This window comes from Dreissena polymorpha, chromosome 3 (genome assembly GCF_020536995.1).
Source record: "Dreissena polymorpha isolate Duluth1 chromosome 3, UMN_Dpol_1.0, whole genome shotgun sequence".
NCBI classification, from domain to species: domain Eukaryota; kingdom Metazoa; phylum Mollusca; class Bivalvia; order Myida; family Dreissenidae; genus Dreissena; species Dreissena polymorpha.
The window spans coordinates 75,093,106-75,121,032 of NC_068357.1; the positions used below are offsets into that span (position 1 = coordinate 75,093,106).

Here is a 27,927-nt window from a genome sequence, read left to right on the forward strand (position 1 = left end):
AAAAAGATGGAAAAGATTCATGTTGGTTGATCAACATATGTAGTATCTAGAGTGTTAACAAACTTGTTGCGTATCCATACCATAATACCCACAACCTCTTTTTATGATCAGATTCGAATATGGAGAAAACTGATTCTCAAATAATACGATATATTACAGTATCAAGTTGAAAACAGAATGTGTAGTGTAAGCATGATTATAATGCTAGTTTCTTGTATTCGATTTCGGATAAGACCTTACACGCCTAAAGTTCGAAAACCATCGAGCCTTAATATTTTATGTCTAAGTTTTAACTTCTGTTTGTATGTTTTATGTAGATTGAAAATCAATGTTAGCGTTCGTATAATACATATGAAGGGTATAAAAGTAGCGTTACCATAAAATATGTATATGTTAATAATATTGATATTTTGCGTTTAAATCTCTATAAGCCTCATGCGTTAGCGTATATCTAAGACGGAAAAAAGAATGTTATGTTCTTGATGTGTACATGTAAAAACGTAATGAATTTCGATACATCATTTATTTTTATTTACTTTTTACAAATAACGTTATTTGTGTAACAGTTCGAATGGCCCACTCAATAAAGGAAAGTCACTTTTATATAAATATTTAGAAATAAGCCGACAGTTTAAAACAATATGCAATTTAACAATACATATTGCATATGATCAAACTAGTATTTTTAATTTGGTATAAGCCACGGATTAACGTGTAACGTAGAGTAAACCTTTGTTGTGCGTTGATATCGGTACAAATCTTTTGATCCCAGTTTAAATCATTTATATAATAGTGTTCTTTAATTATACTAGTTGATAAGAATAACAATTCTCTACTGGTAAAGTCTCTTTTCGTGACTGTAAGTTCTACATTGAACATATTAAAGACATCATATACATTCGGAGATTAATAATCAAGAAAAACAAACTTTTAATACCTTATCGGCAGCCTTGTTTAAGTCATTATGAAGTGTCTGCTTCATTTCTTCAAATTCATCACACTTTGCCTCAAGTACTTTCCTGCTTTCTTCTAATTCCGTCATCTAAAAATGTAACGCGGCAATAATTATAATATTTATACATAGGAGAAAAGAACAGACGAGCACAAACTTTTTTTTAACTTACTGTGATATTTCGGTTCAATAAAAAAACCTGTATGAGGGACATCGATGATGACGTTGAGCAACAAGGGTATGAACATGCGCGAACTTTTTGTTATCATAGTAATGCAAAGCGATGTCGCACTTTTGTTATCGTCGCAAAACGGGTAGCATAACATCGATTTTGATAAGATAAAAAAAACATACTTATGCGTTTTTTCTTAACAAACTTTTTAATGTATGCTATACACAACGCACAACTCAAGCCGCTGTTAGTAAAGAAGTTTAAAACCAGACTCTTAATCCAGGCAACACTGATCCTGGACAACCATTAATTTATTGGGTGAATTCAAGTAATGCAGAAACTGTCTTGCTTATTTTTAAATGCAATTTATTCCTCAGGGATATTCAATGAATTTAAAAATGAAGATAAACAAAATACCTGCAGAAGAAAACGTCTTTAGCATGTGCACCTAATTATTGAAAAATGCGCGTTTGCTTTGTCCGTTTGTGTTGTTTTGTGCTTATAAAATGTTGTACATCTTTGAATTGATGGTTTTGATGAATAAAATCCGTTTCGATTTAATATGGACTTCTTAGTTGATTCTTAGTTATAGTATGTATCTCAAAACAAGTACCAATCTAAACGCCTACTAAACTGATATAAAGCATTTTACCAAGAACCCATGTATAAGACCGATATCAACTTACCGGTGTGATACATACGTGAACTCTACGTCTTACAGATTACTCGTTTTATATTGGCTCAGCCAGGTCACATGCTTACTCTGCATTTTGCGATCTTAGGTGAGTGGCTATTTATTAGGTTAGGAATGTTAAACTCTGTCAAGGATGTTAACAAGACAACGTATATAATACACAATAGTGAACTTTTATCAGATCACTACGTTGATGATGAATAATGAAAGGTACTCGGTAAGATAAATTTGTTACACGGGGTCAGTACTGATCCCGCACGATGGCATGCACATCATTTGTCTGTACCTCCATGTACGGGGTCAGTAAGAGGCCGTTTAAGGAATAATAGTATTGTTTTTACTCTTATTATGATATATAATACTTGTATTTACTATAATAATATTATAGTCTTAACTTTGTGTGAACATTGAGTCATTGAAAGAATGGCGCATTGTGAAGCACATGCAGCAAGCAGAGTTTTGCAGATATTGTTTGCACTATTCTATGAAGTACTCCTTAATATGACTATAAGATACTGTATGATATGGTATGAACTGTACAAGCATACAGGGAAAGCATATGTGGAAATCGAAACTTTGCTTGTATGCATTCATTTCAAAACGAGCTAATCATGTCTATCCTTTAATTGGAGAATGCATACATAGCTGCGCTTAAATGGCTTGGGATAACTTGTCTGCTTAATAACTTAAATATATTACTAATCGATGGGGTAGAATATAAACTATGCATCAGTTAAGTTTTACCTGTCAATAACCTGTATTTAATATGCATATGAAAACTGTGAAACTGCCTAACATACTCTTATGCGATCAATTCGACACGATTATATTAAATGACCAAATATATGGATGACTTAAAAGACACGCCTTGTGTCAAGCGATACAAGTGATTACTGTACATGTATAGTTTGATATTGTAAAGAAGGTGTGAATACATATACTCTTTTTCAGTATGCACGTGTACTTCACATGTGATGTTATTTGAACATTATACTACTTATATAAAATAAATCTACACATCTCTGGCAATCTTAAAATACATTTTGAATTGGTCCCCAACAGCATGAATTGTCATAAGATGAGAAATATCTCTCTTAACTTAAACATTCACAAAATCACCCAATCGTAACATATTTAGATTTAGTGAAAGTTATTTAATAAGTTATCAAAATTCAATTTGCATTAAAACATATCTGTTCCTGGTTGTAAAACTATTCACAGCTTTGATGGCATGTATATATATATATATATAAATCTCATTCCGAAGCAATAACAATTATCGTATGAATACGTTTGGAATATTCAACAGTTCCCGAATAAGGGCCCGTTCATTTTTTCATAGGCTACACAGGGTTGCATATCTTATCTTTTGCAGAGCAGCGCTCATTTTTTGTGATGTGATTGTTTTAATATTGTTAAATTATTCGCGTGTTGCAAGTGCGATACTGAGAAGTGTTAAATAAATTGCTATTCACTCGACCAATTAACTGACAATCCTTGAGTAGCACACAAACAGTTTTCAATGACATATTTTATCAAATAGAGTTTTTTTGTGTAGAAAGATAACATGGTTATGAATATGTTTTTAATCATGTACTACTACTACTACTACTACTACTACTACTACTACTACTACTACTACTACTACTACTACTACTACAACTACTACTACTACTACTACTACTACTACTACTACTACTACTACTACTACTACGATTACTACTACTACTACTACTACTACGATTACTACTACTACTACTACTACTACTACTACTACTACTACTACTACTACTACTACTACTACTTCTACTTCTACTACTACCCCTACTACTACTACTACTACTACTTCTTCTTCTACTATTACTATTATTATTATTATTATTATTATTATTATTATTATTATTATTATTATTATTATTATTATTATTATTAGTTTTATTAAAAAACAACAGATATTATTTCGAAAATATATATTGAGTCGTTTATGAAACAAATACATATATAAGTGCTGCGATTGAAGTGCGATTTATTTGATATAGTTTATGGATTATATATTTGCCTTTTTTCCTCGCTGTCTGTGTGTTCAAAAATTACATTTAACATTATAAATACATCAATTCAACACATAAATGCTACTTCAAAAAAGTCAAACTGTACCTACCTGATCTATTGTCTTTCGTAGGGCTGTCTCAACGTTCTTCTTGTCTTTTTCATTATCATTATACTTTGTCTGGAGTTCTTGTTTGTCTGTCTCCAATTTCTTCATCTGAAAATTTAACGTGGCAAGCGAGGAGAGAGCTTGAGTCTTTAGTCTATATGGATCGTGTCCGTACAACCCTCAATTACAACAAGTACGCGATTGAAGTGCGTTATAATGTTTATGCATTGTGTGGGTTTGATCTGTACCGTTAGTTCCAATGTTCACCTGTATGAATATTCAATACAATGAAAAAAATATTAAACATATATACTTAACAGCATAAACAAATCAGATCAAAATATACATGCTAGTTAACAAAGTCGAACTCTTCATACCTTATCTCTTGCTGTTTGTAGGGCTGTCTCAAGATTCTTCTTCTCTTTTTCCATATCATCATACTTTGTATTAAGTTCTTGTTTGTCTTTTTCTAAGGTCTTCGTCTGAAAATTTAGCAAGCTAAAGTAAAATTTTACTTTAAATAATAAAGAACAAGCGAGCAAAAAGTTCATTGACCTAGACTATATGGGCCGTTAAATCCAGTATTAATGTCAGAGATTCCATTAAACATGAACATTATGAACGTAGAATAGTGCTCCTACTGTTTTGTTGTTCTAGTACTGTCATTACAACAAGTGTGCTGATAATGCTTGCGTAGTGTACATTTTACAAACATTGTTATTCTTTCGACTGATCAAACAATTTGTACATTGATAAGACACTACACTCACACGGGCGGCCACGTGCTAAATGGAGCAGATGGTCTCCCAGATGAACCAAAAATCACCATAATATTACATGTAAGCGCGAGGAAATGTTAAGGATATTGTGCAACAATCTACATATACGTCTTGAATGTTCAAACTGGTCTTATGACAAGATATGCACAGTTTTCCAGCAACACTATACATCGACTTCGTAGAACAAGGGCCTTTATATCATAACAAAATGCTCGAAACAAGAATCCTGTTGATTGATCGAAACATATGAAAAAAAGAAAAGAAGATTACGTTCGTGATGAGTCAGTGCTGTAAGTAAGAACGTCATGAATTGCTATCAATGTGATCAACCTGTACATATTGATTCAGAATTACGAGGAATTTGAAACGATGTTAATGGCCCGCTCAATAAGAGGAAAGCAACCCGACTGAAAGATCCTTGTATAAACCTGCTGATTCAAGTTATATCATTAATGTGTAGAATAAGTGATCTGTTTAAAAAGTAGTTGATTATAGTAAGAATGTCTCTCCTGGTATAGTTTCTTGAGATTCATTGTTTGCTAGATATATTAGTTAACATATAAAATACATCATAACAACACATACATGCATATTCAAGATAACAAACTGTAAATACCGTATCGGTGGCGGTGTTCAAGTCTGTATGAATGGTCTTATTATCGTTTTCCAAATCAGAACACTTTGCCTCAAGTTCTTTTTTATTTCTTTGTAACTCCGTTATCTGGAAATTAAACGATCCAAAAACTAAAATATTAAATAGACTTACCAAAGAAAAAGCAAACACAGAGTTTATATCGTGTATTTTCTGTTGCATGACACAACCTGTATGAGGGACATCAGAGATGCCGTAGCACATAAATGTTATAAGTATTAATTCGAGCGCCAATTTTGTGCTGTCTTAGTAATGTAAAATCATGTTTAATAGCCGTGGAGCGGGTCCTATGTAAGGTTTTAAAGTAATTAAATTAAATCAAACCGCTGTGTCGTTTGTTCATATCTTCTTGTGAGCATGTTATAGACAAGGAAAAACGGAAGCCGACTGGAGTAAAGACTTTTTTAACCAGATTCCTAATCAGGAAAAGACTGATGCATGTCACCGACTAAGTTTTAGGGGTATTGGTTTCTCCAGTCGATACTTTCTCAATTGTTCATTGTCCTGTGCATATGTGTGTACATAAATTGTTTGACGCAAGGTATGTGCATTACAATTAAATATATACATGTTTACATTTTCTTAACATTACTGAATAGGCGCCGATCGACTATTTGAGTATTCAATTACAGAAATTGCCGAATAGTTGAATATTTTATAAAAGTTGCCATCCTGACGCGTAATCGCAGTAACGAAACACTTAAAATTTTCTCAGTTTCTCGAGTATATGTCAACATCTTTAAACACTACAAGTGTACTGATCTTTTGTTAGTGTTTATTTGACAAACACTAGAAACTACACAATCACAGGCATTCACTTCCAAGAAAACCGCTTACGAAATCTTCCAACACTCATCAAAATAATAAGTGTGAAGAAATTGTAGGAGAATTGGAAAACAATTGTTATATGTCGCTTGAATGTTTTATTTTTCTAAAGGAAAGATTGGAACAGTTGTCTGTTTCGCCAAATACTGTTTGAACAATCATCTAGAGCCTATACATTTTTATGTTTATATAATGACACGGAAAAATTAAGATTTCTCTAATAAAATGAAATAGTTGTAAAATTCAAAATCATGCTCAACAAGTTTTAAAATAAAAAATACTGTTTATACCACTTAATAATTAAACTATGTCCGGTTCTTTTATCTTATATGAAAAGATTCCTGGAAATATAATATGTTTTATAAAGTTGAAGATAAAGGTTTGTTTATTTAATTCTTATTTTAATACATGTATAATCATCGTGACCATTTGATATATACATAGAATAACAATCAACAAACATCATCAGGGGATTAACGTTTCTACGCTAGTCAATTATATACGTGAAACGTCCAATTTGCTATACAAAACAGGGAAATACACACGACACGACATAAAGCATAAACAACGAATAAGGCTGGGATTGCTGTTGAGGTTGAAAGTGTAATCAGGTTTAAATGTTAGACGAACCCTACACCTACCCCAGCAATAATCACCGCAGTAGGAACGTTCATAATCATTTCAGAAAGGTTCTTTGTAAAACAAATTGGATTTAAAACTGGTTGATTGCTTTGCTTACCGAACCAGTAGCCCCGAATTAATCACATCATTCATACGTGTAAATAAACATTAAACCGACAGCATCTCCATTCAATTAAAAAAAGAATACTGTTTCGAGTTAATGTCAAATTATGAGCTCAAATCTGATGACACACAAGGGCAGTAGTTCAACTTTTGAAGGCATACCGTTATGAAATAAGTGGCAGTGACGTGTGAGTTAAATTTCCTAGATCATTAATCGAATAAGGAAGAGTCCCTTAATTCTTAATTAGGCAAGCATTTTACGAAAAAGGATACATACAATTTGTAAATAAATCAAAACAAGATAACAAGTACCGGTAAACAGTTATCTAATGTATTACGGTACATATTAATGATTCTTCTTCGCGCTTGCATTGGATTTCTTGTTTAAACCAACATGGCATGTTCTACTTCGACAACTAACTTAACATTAACCTGACACCTAATGTGTTTTGACATGTTTGTGATATAAAATATACAATATACACCCCAGGAAACCCGATACCTTGCGGGTCGTGTAATACCATAGGGGACAGTGCTGTGCATTTTGGCATGAACTTACATAGGGTAAGTAAATTGGAAAATTAAATTTTTCAAAGTCCAATTTGAAACAACTGTGTATTAGCATTGATAACAAATGTATTGTCCTACATGTAGAAACAATCCTGACAAATTTTCTTAAAACAATGAGCGAAATGTGGCTCCCTGAAGTAGAAGATCGGGCAAAGCGGGCCATGTTCAGGCATTTAGGGGAGAAAAAAAACTGATTTAATTTGCAAGCCACTACCATTATTAAAGGAATTATACAAACTTTCAGATGTCTGCCATAACCTCTCAGCAGGGTTTCTCCAGAAAACTATTTATTGTAGAGAAATATGCGTTTTTAATGACCATGTTGAGGAATCATTGATACCATCTGGGGAAGACCAGGAAACCATATGTGGACAGTGCCTTTATAATTATTTTTCGTGACAAAAAAACCTAATTTCAAGTAATTGTAATGCAATTTCTTTGCTTTATAGAGGCCTATAGTAAGTGCATGAGGGCAAATATGCATACAAATGTACTTTTAATGCTTTTTAATACATTCAATTATATTATTTGGCTTTCATCCAACATCATTTTAGAAACGTGAATCCTGTGTCTTATATATAATTTGGCTATTCAATGTCCACTTTAGATATGTAAAAAAGCACAATGCTAGTGTTGCCCCCACCCACCACACATTATTATACCGCCACAAAGTCTGTTTGGGGGGCTATATAGCTATATAGGAAACAATTTGTCCCGACTGTCCCTGTCCTAGTATGTTACGTCCGTCCCGATTTATTGTCCGTTTGTCCGCCCGATTTATTTTCATGAAATAAATTTTGAACAAATGAACATACAACATTAAAACTTCATATGTTGATGAAACCTTACTAGCTTTATATATGCATCCCACCGTCTTTTAGGTCACTAGGTTATAGGTCAAGATCACTTAAATATCTTATAGAAAACTTTAACAAAGACTGTATAATGGAAGTGCTTTCACCTACAGCCTTCAAAATTCATATATTGATGCACCTCAATGAGTTTTACAGGTCAAATCCAGTGTCAGATCACAAGGTCAAATGACAATGTCACTTCAACCTCTAATAGAAAACTTAAATGTTGTCTACATAACAAAAATGCTTCCGTCTGCAATCTTCAGACTTCCTATGTAGATACACCTGATCTAAAAGAGTTTTACATTATCACACTACAATATTTGGCCATTAGGTCAAAGGTCACTGTGTTCTCTGATAAAGAAACATTACATTGGCCCTTCCTGGGTTCTAAAAACCTCATATGTAGATGCATCAATGAATTATGCGCAAACATACCGTTATGATCACAGGTGGAATGGAATATAAATTATAAAAAATGCATACTGTAATAAAGTGAGTATAGGTAAAATTTCTTCAACATTCAAACATATTATATCAACATGAGAGCATTTGTTACTCTAAAATCTATCATTGTCATTGCAAAAAATCAAAGAGTGCTTGTGATTGTAAATTTGTTACAGCAACTAGCTGTAATATGAGCTTTTATTAGACACATTTTGGTTGGCAACTTGCATTATTACATCTGCAAGTGGGATAGACAGGAAAAGTTGCTTTTGTACAGTGTTCCATTTCATCCTCTTTATATATCACATGCATTTAGCAAACATGCTTAGTGTTTTCTGGTAATGTGGTATTAATAAATTATCAAACTTCTTCTCAAGAAGGTCAGTAATCTATCTATCTATACTGTCTAACTCCCCTTGCGGTTATTATTGACAATATGGTGGACGAACCAGTTATCGAACACATAGGGAATTACGTTGAAATTTAAACACTTAAAATAACAAAAGAATTATGTTTCAACAATTGACTTAAAGTTTTATAATTTAATAACTTATCCGTAATTTTTTTCAGCAAATATCCTTCAAGAATTCATAACAATGATTAAACTTGTCTGTGAACAAGGTAAGTTTTATTCTTTTAATCAACTGTACTTTGTGTGGTTAAATGTATAAAATCGGTATCAACGTCATGTGTTGAAGTCTTGTTTGCAGCTATAAACTAGCAATGGCCAAATTCGTTAAAAGGTGAGTAAAAAATCAGCTCATTGAAATTCAAAGGTCAAAATCAACTATTATTTTGTTTGATAGACAATTCTTTACAAGGCCAGTCTGTGTTGTGTTGTTAAATGCATAAAATCGGTATCAACGTCATGTGTCGAAGTCTTGTTTGCGGCTATAAACTAGCAATGGCCAAATTCGTTAAAAGGAGAGTAACAAGTCAGCTTATTGAAATTAAAAGGTCAAAATTAACTTTTATTTTGTTTGATAGACAAATCTTTCCAAGGCCATTCAGTGCCTATATTAATGTTACTTAAATACGCTTAACAGTAAAATCACAGAAAACTTTAGGCAATCTAAACAAAATTAAGCGCAAGTTTAGCGACTTCATTTCAAATGAGTTTTTCTCATTATGACATTTGCCGAATTAGCACAAAAAGTCTCAGAACACGCTACATAAATATTTTACATAAAACCCCATATACACTTATATAGACATAATTTGTATGTACCTAACCAATTAATGTCTGCGACAAAGCAGTCAAGTCTTTCTTTATATTTTCCAAAATAGTGTTGGTAAAAAGAAATAAAACTCGAGAATGTTGAAAAGGCACTAGTTATCATATATAAGGCATTAAAAGTTCACTTGAATGCATATGTGCCCACATACACTTACTGTACGCCTCTACAAAGCAAAGAAATTGCAACAAAATGTCTGAAAAAGAATTATAAAGTCACTGCCCACATATGGTTTCCTGGTCTTCCCCAGATGGTATCAATGTTCTCCCAACATGGTCATTAAAAACGCAAATTTCTCCACGATAAATTGTTTTCTGGAGAAACCCTGCTGAGAGGTTATGGCAGACATGTGAAATCTTGTATAAATCCTGTAAAAATGGTAGTGGCTTGCAAATTAAAGCAGTTTTTTTCTCCCCTAAATGCCTGAACATGGCCCGTTTTGCCCGATCTTCTACTTCAGGGAGCCGCATTTCGCTCATTTTTTAAGAAAATTTGTGAGGATTTTTTCTACATGTAGGCCAATACCTTTGTTATCAATGTTAATACACAGTTGTTTCAAATTTGACTTTGAAAAAAAAATAGTGTTTCCAATTTACTTACCCTATGTAAGTTCTTGCCAAAATTCACAGTACTGTCCCCTATGGTATTACACGACCCGCAAGGTATCGGGTTACCTGGGTTGATATAGTTCATTTCAATATGTTTGTGTTTATTTGTACTCCAGTTTCTTTTACGTGTCTACATAAAACTGCTTGTCCTACTTCTATAACTACTACGACGACTACTACTACAAATACTTCTACTGCAACTTCTACAACTACTTCTACTTCGACTATTACTAATACTTCTTCTAGTACTTCTACTACTACAACTAACAATACCACTGCTACTGCTACTACTACTGCTACTACTAATACTACTACTACTACTACTTCTACTACTACTACTACTACTACTACTGCGATTGAAGAGCGATTTATTTTATATAGTTTATGGATTAGATATTTGCCTTTTTTATTCGCTGTATGTGTGTTCAAAAATAACATTTAACATTATAAATACATCAATTCAACACATATATGCTACTTCACAAAGTTAAACTGTACATACCTGATCTATTGACTTTCGTAGGGCTGTCTCAACGTTCTTCTTCTCTTTTTCCTTATCATTATACTTTGTCTGGAGTTCTTGGTTGTCTGTCTCCAATTTCTTCATCTGAAAAATTAACGTGGCAAGCGAGGAGAGAGCTTGAGTCTTGAGTCTGTATGGATCGTTTCCGTAAAACCCTCGATTAGATTTTTAAGAGTTGCTATTAAACATAACTGTTATGGAATTAAATGATGCCCATAATTTGTTTTCTTAAAAATGTATAATACGCCGCGCTTATGTCATTGGCATACATTAAGATGAGGATTTACATAGCGGAAAATTAAAAGAATTATTTTCAAGAACTCATTTTTAAAGTAAATGAAAGGTATGAAGTTTTCGTTTGGAAAAATGGTATGACGCTATGACTTATATAGTGAAAGAGACACATTTTTTAGATAGAGGGAGGACATATAGAGTCAACAATTTTCAATAAATTAAACGTATTTTGCTAGTTGTAAACTCCCATTATTCAAAGATGAAAGGGCATGAATGTAGTCTCTATATGCAATATATTATAGATTTCAACATTATCATGAACGTGTTTGTACTTGATTACTTTTTATTCAGTTCAGTTCAACAAATATTTGTGTTATTAAAGCTGAAAAATATTGAATCACAAAATGTGCGCTGATCTTTTGTTGAAGCGTTAATTTGATTGCTGGAAAATTGTCTATTTAGACTTAGACACAACTCCCACAAGGGCGTTTACCTGCTTGAATGTAGCAAACCGTTTTCGAAAGCATCAAAGAATCATCAAAATAATTACCGGTAGTTTGAGGAAATAAAAAGAAAAATGTGCAACAATAATTTCATGTAGTCTAAGGTGTTCACTTTTGTCTAAAAACAAAATAGGTAAAGCTAGCCAGATAGCATATTTACTTCGGGGCGACGGCCTACATGCCATTACAACACATGTTTGGAAAAAGATTCATGTTGGTTGATCAACATATGTAGTATCTAGAGTGTTCACAAACTTGTTGCGTATCCATACCATAATACCCACAACCTCTTTTTATGATCAGATTCGAATAAGGAGAAAACTGATACTCAAATAATACGATATATTACAATATCAAGTAGAAAACAGAATGGCAATTGTGTAGTGTAAGCATGAGTAGAATGCTAGTTTCTTGTATTCGATTTCGGATAAGACCTTACACGACTAAAATTCGAAAACCATCGAGCCTTAATATTTTTTGTCTAAGTTTAATATAGATATATAAATAAACGTTAGTCTTTATAGTATACATATTAAGGGTATGTGTAGTGACGTTGCACGACACACGCCGCTAATCGGACGATATCACCTTAATCATTGCGATGTGATTTTGAATAATAATAATACGTGTGATGCACGTTTGCTACGACCCGGTTTAAAAATATATTGCTGCTTCCACGCCCAAAAAACTTTCAATTATCTTCTTGCACACCACGCTTTTCAATAAAATATGATATTTTCAGTTGAAAACTTGAGCCGTTGTTTAATACTACAGACACAGCATACCTGTTCAATTTAATACAGAATGGACACTACTTTATGTAATGTGATTCTAATGCTATTTGCTTGTATTCGATTTTGTGTGTGACCCCATATTTCTAAGTTTCGAAATCTCTCAGGACTTTTTAATTTTTGTTTGTATGTTTAATGTTGATTGTAAATAAGTGTTAGCGTTCGTATAATACATATGAAGGGTATAAAAGTTGCGTTACCATAAAATATGTATATGTTAATAATATTGATAATTTGCGTTTAAATCTCTATAAGCCTCATGCGTTAGCGTATATCTCAGACGGAAAAAAAAATGTAATATTCGTGATGTGTACATGTAAAAACGTAATGAATTTCGATACATTATTTACTTTTATTCACTTTTCACAAAAAACGTTATTTGTGTAACAGTTCGAATGGCCCACTCAATAAAGGAAAGTCACTTTAATATATAAATAAGCCGACAGTTTACAACAATATGCAATTTAACAATACATATGGCATATGATCAAACTAGTATTTTAGATTTGGTTTAAGCCACGAATGAACGTGTAACGTAGAGTAAACCTTTGTTGTGCGTTGTTATCTGTACAAATCTGTTGATCCCAGTTGAAATCATTTATATAATGGTGTTCTTTAATTATACTAGTTGATAAGAATAACAATTCTCTCCTGGTAAAGTCTCTTTTCGTCACTGTAAGTTTTACATTGAACATATTAAAGACATCATTTAAATCCGGAGATAAATAATCAAGAAAAACAAACTTTTAATACCGTATCGGCAGCCTTGTTTAAGTCATTATGAAGTGTCTGATTCATTTCTACAAATTCATCACACTTTGCCTCAAGTCCTTTCTTGCGTTCTTCTAATTCCGTCATCTAAAAATGTCACGCGGCAATAAAAATAATATTTATACATAGGAGAAAAGAACAGACGAGCACAAACTTTTGTTAACTAACTGTGGTATTTCGGTTCAATAAAAAACCTGTATGAGAGACATCGATGATGACGTTGAGCAACAAGGGTTTGAACATGCGAGAACTTTTTGTTATCATAGTAATGCAAAGCGATGTCGCACCTTTGTTATCGTCGCAAAACGGGTAGCATAACATCGATTTTGATAAGATAAAAAACATACTTATGTAATTTTTCTTAACAAATTATTAAATGTATGCTATACACAACGCACAACTCAAGCCGCTGTTAGTAAAGAAGTTTAAAACCAGACTCTTAATCCAGGCAACACTGATCCTGGACAACCATTAATTTATTGGGTGAATTCAAGTAATGCAGAAACTGTCTTGCTTATTTTTAAATGCAATTTATTCCTCAGGGATATTCAATGAATTTAAAAATGAAGATAAACAAAATACCTGCAGAAGAAAACGTCTTTAGCATGTGCACCTAATTATTGAAAAATGCGCGTTTGCTGTGTCCGTTTGTGTTGTTTTGTGCTTATAAAATGTTGTACATCTTTGAATTGATGGTTTTGATGAATAAAATCCGTTTCGATTTAATATGGACTTCTTAGTTGATTCTTAGTTATAGTATGTATCTCAAAACAAGTACCAATCTAAACGCCTACTAAACTGATATAAAGCATTTTACCAAGAACCCATGTATAAGACCGATATCAACTTACCGGTGTGATACATACGTGAACTCTACGTCTTACAGATTACTCGTTTTATATTGGCTCAGCCAGGTCGCATGCTTACTCTGCATTTTGCGATCTTAGGTGAGTGGCTATTTATTAGGTTAGGAATGTTAAACTCTATCAAGGATGTTAACAAGACAACGTATATAATACACAATAGTGAACTTTTATCAGATCACTACGTTGATGATGAATAATGAAAGGTACTCGGTAAGATAAATTTGTTACACGGGGTCAGTACTGATCCCGCACGATGGCATGCACATCATTTGTCTGTACCTCCATGTACGGGGTCAGTAAGAGGCCGTTTAAGGAATAATAGTATTGTTTTTACTCTTATTATGATATATAATACTTGTATTTACTATAATAATATTATAGTCTTAACTTTGTGTGAACATTGAGTCATTGAAAGAATGGCGCATTGTGAAGCACATGCAGCAAGCAGAGTTTTGCAGATATTGTTTGCACTATTCTATGAAGTACTCCTTAATATGACTATAAGATACTGTATGATATGGTATGAACTGTACAAGCATACAGGGAAAGCATATGTGGAAATCGAAACTTTGCTTGTATGCATTCATTTCAAAACGAGCTAAGCATGTCTATCCTTTAATTGGAGAATGCATACATAGCTGCGCTTAAATGGCTTGGGATAACTTGTCTGCTAAATAACTTAAATATATTACTAATCGATGGGGTAGAATATAAACTATGCATCAGTTAAGTTTTACCTGTCAATAACCTGTATTTAATATGCATATGAAAACTGTGAAACTGCCTAACATACTCTTATGCGATCAATTCGACACGATTATATTAAATGACCAAATATATGGATGACTTAAAAAGACACGCCTTGTGTCAAGCGATACAAGTGATTACTGTACATGTATAGTTTGATATTGTAAAGAAGGTGTGAATACATATACTCTTTTTCAGTATGCACGTGTACTTCACATGTGATGTTATTTGAACATTATACTACTTATATAAAATAAATCTACACATCTCTGGCAATCTTAAAATACATTTTGAATTGGTCCCCAACAGCATGAATTGTCATAAGATGAGAAATATCTCTCTTAACTTAAACATTCACAAAATCACCCAATCGTAACATATTTAGATTTAGTGAAAGTTATTTAATAAGTTATCAAAATTCAATTTGCATTAAAACATATCTGTTCCTGGTTGTAAAACTATTCACAGCTTTGATGGCATGTATATATATATATATATATATAAATCTCATTCCGAAGCAATAACAATTATCGTATGAATACGTTTGGAATATTCAACAGTTCCCGAATAAGGGCCCGTTCATTTTTTCATAGGCTACACAGGGTTGCATATCTTATCTTTTGCAGAGCAGCGCTCATTTTTGTGATGTGATTGTTTTAATATTGTTAAATTATTCGCGTGTTGCAAGTGCGATACTGAGAAGTGTTAAATAAATTGCTATTCACTCGACCAATTAACTGACAATCCTTGAGTAGCACACAAACAGTTTTCAATGACATATTTTATCAAATAGAGTTTTTTTGTGTAGAAAGATAACATGGTTATGAATATGTTTTTAATCATGTACTACTACTACTACTACTACTACTACTACTACTACTACTACTACTACTACTACTACTACTACTACTACTACTACAACTACTACTACTACTACTACTACTACTACTACTACTACTACTACTACTACTACGATTACTACTACTACTACTACTACTACGATTACTACTACTACTACTACTACTACTACTATTACTACTACTACTACTACTACTACTACTTCTACTTCTACTACTACCCCTACAACTACTACTACTACTACTTCTTCTTCTACTATTACTATTATTATTATTATTATTATTATTATTATTATTTTTATTATTATTATTATTATTATTATTATTATTATTATTATTATTATTATTATTATTATTAGCTTTATTAAAAAACAACAGATATTATTTCGAAAATATATATTGAGTCGTTTATGAAACAAATACATATATAAGTGCTGCGATTGAAGTGCGATTTATTTGATATTGTTTATGGATTATATATTTGCCTTTTTTCCTCGCTGTCTGTGTGTTCAAAAATTACATTTAACATTATAAATACATCAATTCAACACATAAATGCTACTTCAAAAAAGTCAAACTGTACATACCTGATCTATTGTCTTTCGTAGGGCTGTCTCAACGTTCTTCTTGTCTTTTTCATTATCATTATACTTTGTCTGGAGTTCTTGTTTGCCTGTCTCCAATTTCTTCATCTGAAAATTTAACGTGGCAAGCGAGGAGAGAGCTTGAGTCTTTAGTCTATATGGATCGTGTCCGTACAACCCTCAATTACAACAAGTACGCGATTGAAGTGCGTTATAATGTTTATGCATTGTGTGGGTTTGATCTGTACCGTTAGTTCCAATGTTCACCTGTATGAATATTCAATACAATGAAAAAAATATTAAACATATATACTTAACAGCATAAACAAATCAGATCAAAATATACATGCTAGTTAACAAAGTCGAACTCTTCATACCTTATCTCTTGCTGTTTGTAGGGCTGTCTCAAGATTCTTCTTCTCTTTTTCCATATCATCATACTTTGTATTAAGTTCTTGTTTGTCTTTTTCTAAGGTCTTCGTCTGAAAATTTAGCAAGCTAAAGTAAAATTTTACTTTAAATAATAAAGAACAAGCGAGCAAAAAGTTCATTGACCTAGACTATATGGGCCGTTAAATCCAGTATTAATGTCAGAGATTCCATTAAACATGAACATTATGAACGTAGAATAGTGCTCCTACTGTTTTGTTGTTCTAGTACTGTCATTACAACAAGTGTGCTGATAATGCTTGCGTAGTGTACATTTTACAAACATTGTTATTCTTTCGACTGATCAAACAATTTGTACATTGATAAGACACTACACTCACACGGGCGGCCACGTGCTAAATGGAGCAGATGGTCTCCCAGATGAACCAAAAATCACCATAATATTACATGTAAGCGCGAGGAAATGTTAAGGATATTGTGCAACAATCTACATATACGTCTTGAATGTTCAAACTGGTCTTATGACAAGATATGCACAGTTTTCCAGCAACACTATACATCGACTTCGTAGAACAAGGGCCTTTATATCATAACAAAATGCTCGAAACAAGAATCCTGTTGATTGATCGAAACATATGAAAAAAAAAAAGAAGATTACGTTCGTGATGAGTCAGTGCTGTAAGTAAGAACGTCATGAATTGCTATCAATGTGATCAACCTGTACATATTGATTCAGAATTACGAGGAATTTGAAACGATGTTAATGGCCCGCTCAATAAGAGGAAAGCAACCCGACTGAAAGATCCTTGTATAAACCTGCTGATTCAAGTTATATCATTAATGTGTAGAATAAGTGATCTGTTTAAAAAGTAGTTGATTATAGTAAGAATGTCTCTCCTGGTATAGTTTCTTGAGATTCATTGTTTGCTAGATATATTAGTTAACATATAAAATACATCATAACAACACATACATGCATATTCAAGATAACAAACTGTAAATACCGTATCGGTGGCGGTGTTCAAGTCTGTATGAATGGTCTTATTATCGTTTTCCAAATCAGAACACTTTGCCTCAAGTTCTTTTTTATTTCTTTGTAACTCCGTTATCTGGAAATTAAACGATCCAAAAACTAAAATATTAAATAGACTTACCAAAGAAAAAGCAAACACAGAGTTTATATCGTGTATTTTCTGTTGCATGACACAACCTGTATGAGGGACATCAGAGATGCCGTAGCACATAAATGTTATAAGTATTAATTCGAGCGCCAATTTTGTGCTGTCTTAGTAATGTAAAATCATGTTTAATAGCCGTGGAGCGGGTCCTATGTAAGGTTTTAAAGTAATTAAATTAAATCAAACCGCTGTGTCGTTTGTTCATATCTTCTTGTGAGCATGTTATAGACAAGGAAAAACGGAAGCCGACTGGAGTAAAGACTTTTTTAACCAGATTCCTAATCAGGAAAAGACTGATGCATGTCACCGACTAAGTTTTAGGGGTATTGGTTTCTCCAGTCGATACTTTCTCAATTGTTCATTGTCCTGTGCATATGTGTGTACATAAATTGTTTGACGCAAGGTATGTGCATTACAATTAAATATATACATGTTTACATTTTCTTAACATTACTGAATAGGCGCCGATCGACTATTTGAGTATTCAATTACAGAAATTGCCGAATAGTTGAATATTTTATAAAAGTTGCCATCCTGACGCGTAATCGCAGTAACGAAACACTTAAAATTTTCTCAGTTTCTCGAGTATATGTCAACATCTTTAAACACTACAAGTGTACTGATCTTTTGTTAGTGTTTATTTGACAAACACTAGAAACTACACCATCACAGGCATTCACTTCCAAGAAAACCGCTTACGAAATCTTCCAACACTCATCAAAATAATAAGTGTGAAGAAATTGTAGGAGAATTGGAAAACAATTGTTATATGTCGCTTGAATGTTTTATTTTTCTAAAGGAAAGATTGGAACAGTTGTCTGTTTCGCCAAATACTGTTTGAACAATCATCTAGAGCCTATACATTTTTATGTTTATATAATGACACGGAAAAATTAAGATTTCTCTAATAAAATGAAATAGTTGTAAAATTCAAAATCATGCTCAACAAGTTTTAAAATAAAAAATACTGTTTATACCACTTAATAATTAAACTATGTCCGGTTCTTTTATCTTATATGAAAAGATTCCTGGAAATATAATATGTTTTATAAAGTTGAAGATAAAGGTTTGTTTATTTAATTCTTATTTTAATACATGTATAATCATCGTGACCATTTGATATATACATAGAATAACAATCAACAAACATCATCAGGGGATTAACGTTTCTACGCTAGTCAATTATATACGTGAAACGTCCAATTTGCTATACAAAACAGGGAAATACACACGACACGACATAAAGCATAAACAACGAATAAGGCTGGGATTGCTGTTGAGGTTGAAAGTGTAATCAGGTTTAAATGTTAGACGAACCCTACACCTACCCCAGCAATAATCACCGCAGTAGGAACGTTCATAATCATTTCAGAAAGGTTCTTTGTAAAACAAATTGGATTTAAAACTGGTTGATTGCTTTGCTTACCGAACCAGTAGCCCCGAATTAATCACATCATTCATACGTGTAAATAAACATTAAACCGACAGCATCTCCATTCAATTAAAAAAAGAATACTGTTTCGAGTTAATGTCAAATTATGAGCTCAAATCTGATGACACACAAGGGCAGTAGTTCAACTTTTGAAGGCATACCGTTATGAAATAAGTGGCAGTGACATGTGAGTTAAATTTCCTAGATCATTAATCGAATAAGGAAGAGTCCCTTAATTCTTACCGGTAAACAGTTATCTAATGTATTACGGTACATATTAATGATTCTTCTTCGCGCTTGCATTGGATTTCTTGTTTAAACCAACATGGCATGTTCTACTTCGACAACTAACTTAACATTAACCTGACACCTAATGTGTTTTGACATGTTTGTGATATAAAATATACAATATACACCCCAGGAAACCCGATACCTTGCGGGTCGTGTAATACCATAGGGGACAGTGCTGTGCATTTTGGCATGAACTTACATAGGGTAAGTAAATTGGAAAATTAAATTTTTCAAAGTCCAATTTGAAACAACTGTGTATTAACATTGATAACAAATGTATTGTCCTACATGTAGAAACAATCCTGACAAATTTTCTTAAAACAATGAGCGAAATGTTGCTCCCTGAAGTAGAAGATCGGGCAAAGCGGGCCATGTTCAGGCATTTAGGGGAGAAAAAAAAACTGATTTAATTTGCAAGCCACTACCATTATTAAAGGATTTATACAAACTTTCAGATGTCTGCCATAACCTCTCAGCAGGGTTTCTCCAGAAAACTATTTATTGTAGAGAAATATGCGTTTTTAATGACCATGTTGAGGAATCATTGATACCATCTGGGGAAGACCAGGAAACCATATGTGGACAGTGCCTTTATAATTATTTTTCGTGACAAAAAAACCTAATTTCAAGTAATTGTAATGCAATTTCTTTGCTATATAGAGGCCTATAGTAAGTGCATGAGGGCAAATATGCATACAAATGTACTTTTAATGCTTTTTAATACATTCAATTATATTATTTGGCTTTCATCCAACATCATTTTAGAAACGTGAATCCTGTGTCTTATATATAATTTGGCTATTCAATGTCCACTTTAGATATGTAAAAAAGCACAATGCTAGTGTTGCCCCCACCCACCACACATTATTATACCGCCACAAAGTCTGTTTGGGGGGCTATATAGCTATATAGGAAACAATTTGTCCCGACTGTCCCTGTCCTAGTATGTTACGTCCGTCCCGATTTATTGTCCGTTTGTCCGCCCGATTTATTTTCATGAAATAAATTTTGAACAAATGAACATACAACATTAAAACTTCATATGTTGATGAAACCTTACTAGCTTTATATATGCATCCCACCGTCTTTTAGGTCACTAGGTTATAGGTCAAGATCACTTAAATATCTTATAGAAAACTTTAACAAAGACTGTATAATGGAAGTGCTTTCACCTACAGCCTTCAAAATTCATATATTGATGCACCTCAATGAGTTTTACAGGTCAAATCCAGTGTCAGATCACAAGGTCAAATGACAATGTCACTTCAACCTCTAATAGAAAACTTAAATGTTGTCTACATAACAAAAATGCTTCCGTCTGCAATCTTCAGACTTCCTATGTAGATACACCTGATCTAAAAGAGTTTTACATTATCACACTACAATATTTGGCCATTAGGTCAAAGGTCACTGTGTTCTCTGATAAAGAAACATTACATTGGCCCTTCCTGGGTTCTAAAAACCTCATATGTAGATGCATCAATGAATTATGCGCAAACATACCGTTATGATCACAGGTGGAATGGAATATAAATTATAAAAAATGCATACTGTAATAAAGTGAGTATAGGTAAAATTTCTTCAACATTCAAACATATTATATCAACATGAGAGCATTTGTTACTCTAAAATCTATCATTGTCATTGCAAAAAATCAAAGAGTGCTTGTGGTTGTAAATTTGTTACAGCAACTAGCTGTAATATGAGCTTTTATTAGACACATTTTGGTTGGCAACTTGCATTATTACATCTGCAAGTGGGATAGACAGGAAAAGTTGCTTTTGTACAGTGTTCCATTTCATCCTCTTTATATATCACATGCATTTAGCAAACATGCTTAGTGTTTTCTGGTAATGTGGTATTAATAAATTATCAAACTTCTTCTCAAGAAGGTCAGAAATCTATCTATCTATACTGTCTAACTCCCCTTGCGGTTATTATTGACAATATGGTGGACGAACCAGTTATCGAACACATAGGGAATTACGTTGAAATTTAAACACTTAAAATAACAAAAGAATTATGTTTCAACAATTGACTTAAAGTTTTATAATTTAATAACTTATCCGTAATTTTTTTCAGCAAATATCCTTCAAGAATTCATAACAATGATTAAACTTGTCTGTGAACAAGGTAAGTTTTATTCTTTTAATCAACTGTACTTTGTGTGGTTAAATGTATAAAATCGGTATCAACGTCATGTGTTGAAGTCTTGTTTGCAGCTATAAACTAGCAATGGCCAAATTCGTTAAAAGGTGAGTAAAAAATCAGCTCATTGAAATTCAAAGGTCAAAATCAACTATTATTTTGTTTGATAGACAATTCTTTACAAGGCCAGTCTGTGCTTTGTGTTGTTAAATGCATAAAATCGGTATCAACGTCATGTGTCGAAGTCTTGTTTGCGGCTATAAACTAGCAATGGCCAAATTCGTTAAAAGGAGAGTAACAAGTCAGCTTATTGAAATTAAAAGGTCAAAATTAACTTTTATTTTGTTTGATAGACAAATCTTTCCAAGGCCATTCAGTGCCTATATTAATGTTACTTAAATACGCTTAACAGTAAAATCACAGAAAACTTTAGGCAATCTAAACAAAATTAAGCGCAAGTTTAGCGACTTCATTTCAAATGAGTTTTTCTCATTATGACATTTGCCGAATTAGCACAAAAAGTCTCAGAACACGCTACATAAATATTTTACATAAAACCCCATATACACTTATATAGACATAATTTGTATGTACCTAACCAATTAATGTCTGCGACAAAGCAGTCAAGTCTTTCTTTATATTTTCCAAAATAGTGTTGGTAAAAAGAAATAAAACTCGAGAATGTTGAAAAGGCACTAGTTATCATATATAAGGCATTAAAAGTTCACTTGAATGCATATGTGCCCACATACACTTACTGTACGCCTCTACAAAGCAAAGAAATTGCAACAAAATGTCTGAAAAAGAATTATAAAGTCACTGCCCACATATGGTTTCCTGGTCTTCCCCAGATGGTATCAATGTTCTCCCAACATGGTCATTAAAAACGCAAATTTCTCCACGATAAATTGTTTTCTGGAGAAACCCTGCTGAGAGGTTATGGCAGACATGTGAAATCTTGTATAAATCCTGTAATAATGGTAGTGGCTTGCAAATTAAAGCAGTTTTTTTCTCCCCTAAATGCCTGAACATGGCCCGTTTTGCCCGATCTTCTACTTCAGGGAGCCGCATTTCGCTCATTTTTTAAGAAAATTTGTGAGGATTTTTTCTACATGTAGGCCAATACCTTTGTTATCAATGTTAATACACAGTTGTTTCAAATTTGACTTTGAAAAAAATAGTGTTTCCAATTTACTTACCCTATGTAAGTTCTTGCCAAAATTCACAGTACTGTCCCCTATGGTATTACACGACCCGCAAGGTATCGGGTTACCTGGGTTGATATAGTTCATTTCAATATGTTTGTGTTTATTTGTACTCCAGTTTCTTTTACGTGTCTACATAAAACTGCTTGTCCTACTTCTATAACTACTACGACGACTACTACTACAAATACTTCTACTGCAACTTCTACAACTACTTCTACTTCGACTATTACTAATACTTCTTCTAGTACTTCTACTACTACAACTAACAATACCACTGCTACTGCTACTACTACTGCTACTACTAATACTACTACTACTTCTACTACTACTACTACTACTACTACTGCGATTGAAGAGCGATTTATTTTATATAGTTTATGGATTAGATATTTGCCTTTTTTATTCGCTGTATGTGTGTTCAAAAATAACATTTACCATTATAAATACATCAATTCAACACATATATGCTACTTCACAAAGTTAAACTGTACATACCTGATCTATTGACTTTCGTAGGGCTGTCTCAACGTTCTTCTTCTCTTTTTCCTTATCATTATACTTTGTCTGGAGTTCTTGGTTGTCTGTCTCCAATTTCTTCATCTGAAAAATTAACGTGGCAAGCGAGGAGAGAGCTTGAGTCTTGAGTCTGTATGGATCGTTTCCGTAAAACCCTCGATTAGATTTTTAAGAGTTGCTATTAAACATAACTGTTATGGAATTAAATGATGCCCATAATTTGTTTTCTTAAAAATGTATAATACGCCGCGCTTATGTCATTGGCATACATTAAGATGAGGATTTACATAGCGGAAAATTAAAAGAATTATTTTCAAGAACTCATTTTTAAAGTAAATGAAAGGTATGAAGTTTTCGTTTGGAAAAATGGTATGACGCTATGACTAATATAGTGAAAGAGACACATTTTTTAGATAGAGGGAGGACATATAGAGTCAACAATTTTCAATAAATTAAACGTATTTTGCTAGTTGTAAACTCCCATTATTCAAAGATGAAAGGGCATGAATGTAGTCTCTATATGCAATATATTATAGATTTCAACATTATCATGAACGTGTTTGTACTTGATTACTTTTTATTCAGTTCAGTTCAACAAATATTTGTGTTATTAAAGCTGAAAAATATTGAATCACAAAATGTGCGCTGATCTTTTGTTGAAGCGTTAATTTGATTGCTGGAAAATTGTCTATTTAGACTTAGACACAACTCCCACAAGGGCGTTTACCTGCTTGAATGTAGCAAACCGTTTTCGAAAGCATCAAAGAATCATCAAAATAATTACCGGTAGTTTGAGGAAATAAAAAGAAAAATGTGCAACAATAATTTCATGTAGTCTAAGGTGTTCACTTTTGTCTAAAAACAAAATAGGTAAAGCTAGCCAGATAGCATATTTACTTCGGGGCGACGGCCTACATGCCATTACAACACATGTTTGGAAAAAGATTCATGTTGGTTGATCAACATATGTAGTATCTAGAGTGTTCACAAACTTGTTGCGTATCCATACCATAATACCCACAACCTCTTTTTATGATCAGATTCGAATAAGGAGAAAACTGATACTCAAATAATACGATATATTACAATATGCAAGAGAAAACACGAATGGCAATTGTGTAGTGTAAGCATGAGTAGAATGCTAGTTTCTGTGTATTCGATTTCGTGATAAGACCTTACACGACTAAAATTCGATGAAACCATCGATTTCTTAATATTTTTGTTAAGTTTAATATAATATATATAAAAAACGTTAGTCTTTATAGTATACTTTAAACTCTGTCAAGTGATGTTAACAAGACAACGTATATAATACACAATATCACTTTAATCATCACGATGTTGATTTTGAATAATAATAATACGTGTGATGCACGGGGTTGGTACTGACGCCGTGGCATGCAAAAATATATTGCTCCATGCACGGTCAAAAAACTTTCAATTATGTTTGCACATTACGCTTTTCATATTATAAATATGATTTATTCACTTTGAAAATTGAGCCTTTGTGTGAATATTACAGAAAAAAGCATATTGTGTAGCACATGCAGCAAGCAGAGATTTGCAGATATTGTTTGCACAATTCTATGAAGTACTCCTTAATACGACTATAAGATACCGTATGATATGGTATGGACTGTACAAGCATACAGGGAAACCACATGGGGAAATCGAAACTTTGCTTGTATGCATTCATTTCAACGAGCTAAGCATGTCTATCCTTTAATTGAAGAATGCATACATAGCTGCGCTTAAATGGCTTGGGATAACTAGTCTGCTAAATAACTTAAATATATTACTAATCGATGGGGTAGAATATAAACTATGCATCAGTTAAGTTTAACCTGTCAATAACCTGTATTTAATATGCCTATGAAAATTGTGAAACTGTCTAAAATACTCTTATGCGATCAATTCGACACGATTATATTAAATGACCAAATATATGGATGACTTAAAAGACACGCCTTGTGTCAAGCGATACAAGTGATTACTGTACATGTATAGTTTGATATTGTAAAGAAGGTGTGAATACATATACTCTTTTTCAGTATGCACGTGTACTTCACATGTGATGTTATTTGAACATTATACTACTTATATAAAATAAATCTACACATCTTTGGCAATCTTAAAATACATTTTGAATTGGTCCCCAACAGCATGAATTGTCATAAGATGAGAAATATCTCTCTTAACTTAAACATTCACAAAATCACCCAATCGTAACATATTTAGATTTAGTGAAAGTTATTTAATAAGTTATCAAAATTCAATTTGCATGAAAACATATCTGTTTCTGGTTGTAAAACTATTCACAGCTTTGATGGCATGTATATATATATATAAATCTCATTCCGAAGCAATAACAATTATCGTATGAATACGTTTGGAATATTCAACAGTTCCCGAATAAGGGCCCGTTCATTTTTTCATAGGCTACACAGGGTTGCATATCTTATCTTTTGCAGAGCAGCGCTCATTTTTTGTGATGTGATTGTTTTAACATTGTTAAATTATTCGCGTGTTGCAAGTGCGATACTGAGAAGTGTTAAATAAATTGCTATTCACTCGACCAATTAACTGACAATCCTTGAGTAGCACACAAACAGTTTTCAATGACATATTTTATCAAATAGAGTTTTTTTGTGTAGAAAGATAACATGGTTATGAATATGTTTTTAATCATGTACTACTACTACTACTACTACTACTACTACTACTACTACTTCTACTAATACTACTACTACTACTACTACTACTACTACTACTACTACTACTACTACTACTACTACTACTACTACTACTACTACTACTACTACGATTACTACTACTACTACTACTACTACTACTACTACTACTACTACTACTACTACTACTACTACTACTTCTACTTCTACTACTACCCCTACTACTACTACTACTACTTCTTCTACTACTATTACTATTATTATTATTATTATTATTATTATTATTATTATTATTATTATTATTATTATTAGTTTTATTAAAAAACAACAGATATTATTTCGAAAATATATCTTGAGTCGTTTATGAAACAAATACATATATAAGTGCTGCGATTGAAGTGCGATTTATTTGATATAGTTTATGGATTAGATATTTGCCTTTTTTCCTCGCTGTCTGTGTGTTTAAAAATTACATTTAACATTATAAATACATCAATTCAACACATAAATGCTACTTCAAAAAAGTCAAACTGTACATACCTGATCTATTGTCTTTCGTAGGGCTGTCTCAACGTTCTTCTTGTCTTTTTCATTATCATTATACTTTGTCTGGAGTTCTTGTTTGTCTGTCTCCAATTTCTTCATCTGAAAATTTAAAGTGGCAAGCGAGGGAAGAGCTTGAGTCTTTAGTCTATATGGATCGTGTCCGTACAACCCTCAATTAGATATTTAAGAGTTGCTATTAAACATAACTGTTATGGAATTAAATGATGCCCATAATTTGTTTTCTTAAAAATGTATAATTACGCCGCGCTTATGTCATTGGCATACATTAAGATGAGGATTTACATAGCGGAAAAATAAAAGAATTATTTTCAAGAACTCATTTTTGAAGTAAATGAAAGGTAGGAAGTTTTCGTTTGGAAAAATGGTATGACGTTATGACTTCTATTGTGAAAGAGACACATTTTTTAGATAGAGGGAGGGCATATAGAGTAAACAATTTTCAATAAATTAAACGTATTGTGCTAGTTGTAAACTCCCATTATTCAAAGATGAAAGGGCGTGAATGTAGTCTCTATATGCAATATATTATAGATTTCAACATTATCATGAACGTGTTTGTACTTGATTATTTATTGTCCAGTTCAGTTCGACAAATATTTGTGTTATTGAAGCTGGACAATATTTCATCACAAAATGTGCGCTGATCTTTTGTTTGAAGCGTTAATTTGACTGCTGGAAAATTGTCTATTTAGACTTAGACACAACACCCACACGGGCGTTTACCTGCTTGAATGTAGCAAACCGTTTTCGAAAGCATCAAAGAATCATCAAAATAATAAGTTTGAGGAAATAAAAAGAAAAATGTGCAACAATATTTTCATGTAGTCTTAAGTGTTCACCTTTGTTTAAAGACAAAATAGGTAAAGCTAGCCAGATAGCATATTTACTTCGGGGCGACGGCCTACATGTCATTACAACACATGTTTGGAAAAAGATTCATG

The 27,927-nt window shown here is 32.7% G+C and overlaps 1 protein-coding gene across 1 annotated transcript in view; it reads right to left on the reverse strand.

Annotated features, from left to right (window-relative positions):
* The window catches only part of LOC127872340 (myosin-4-like), a 360,094-nt gene that overhangs the window by 241,289 nt on the left and 90,878 nt on the right, over window positions 1-27,927 (reverse strand). The window contains exons 20-25 of the mRNA XM_052415671.1: window positions 26,960-27,064; window positions 13,495-13,599; window positions 11,193-11,297; window positions 5,372-5,476; window positions 4,354-4,458; window positions 938-1,042 (exon numbers count right to left, since the gene is read on the reverse strand). Coding sequence (XP_052271631.1) covers window positions 938-1,042; window positions 4,354-4,458; window positions 5,372-5,476; window positions 11,193-11,297; window positions 13,495-13,599; window positions 26,960-27,064 — 630 coding nt within the window. The remainder of the gene's footprint in view (window positions 1-937; window positions 1,043-4,353; window positions 4,459-5,371; window positions 5,477-11,192; window positions 11,298-13,494; window positions 13,600-26,959; window positions 27,065-27,927) is intronic.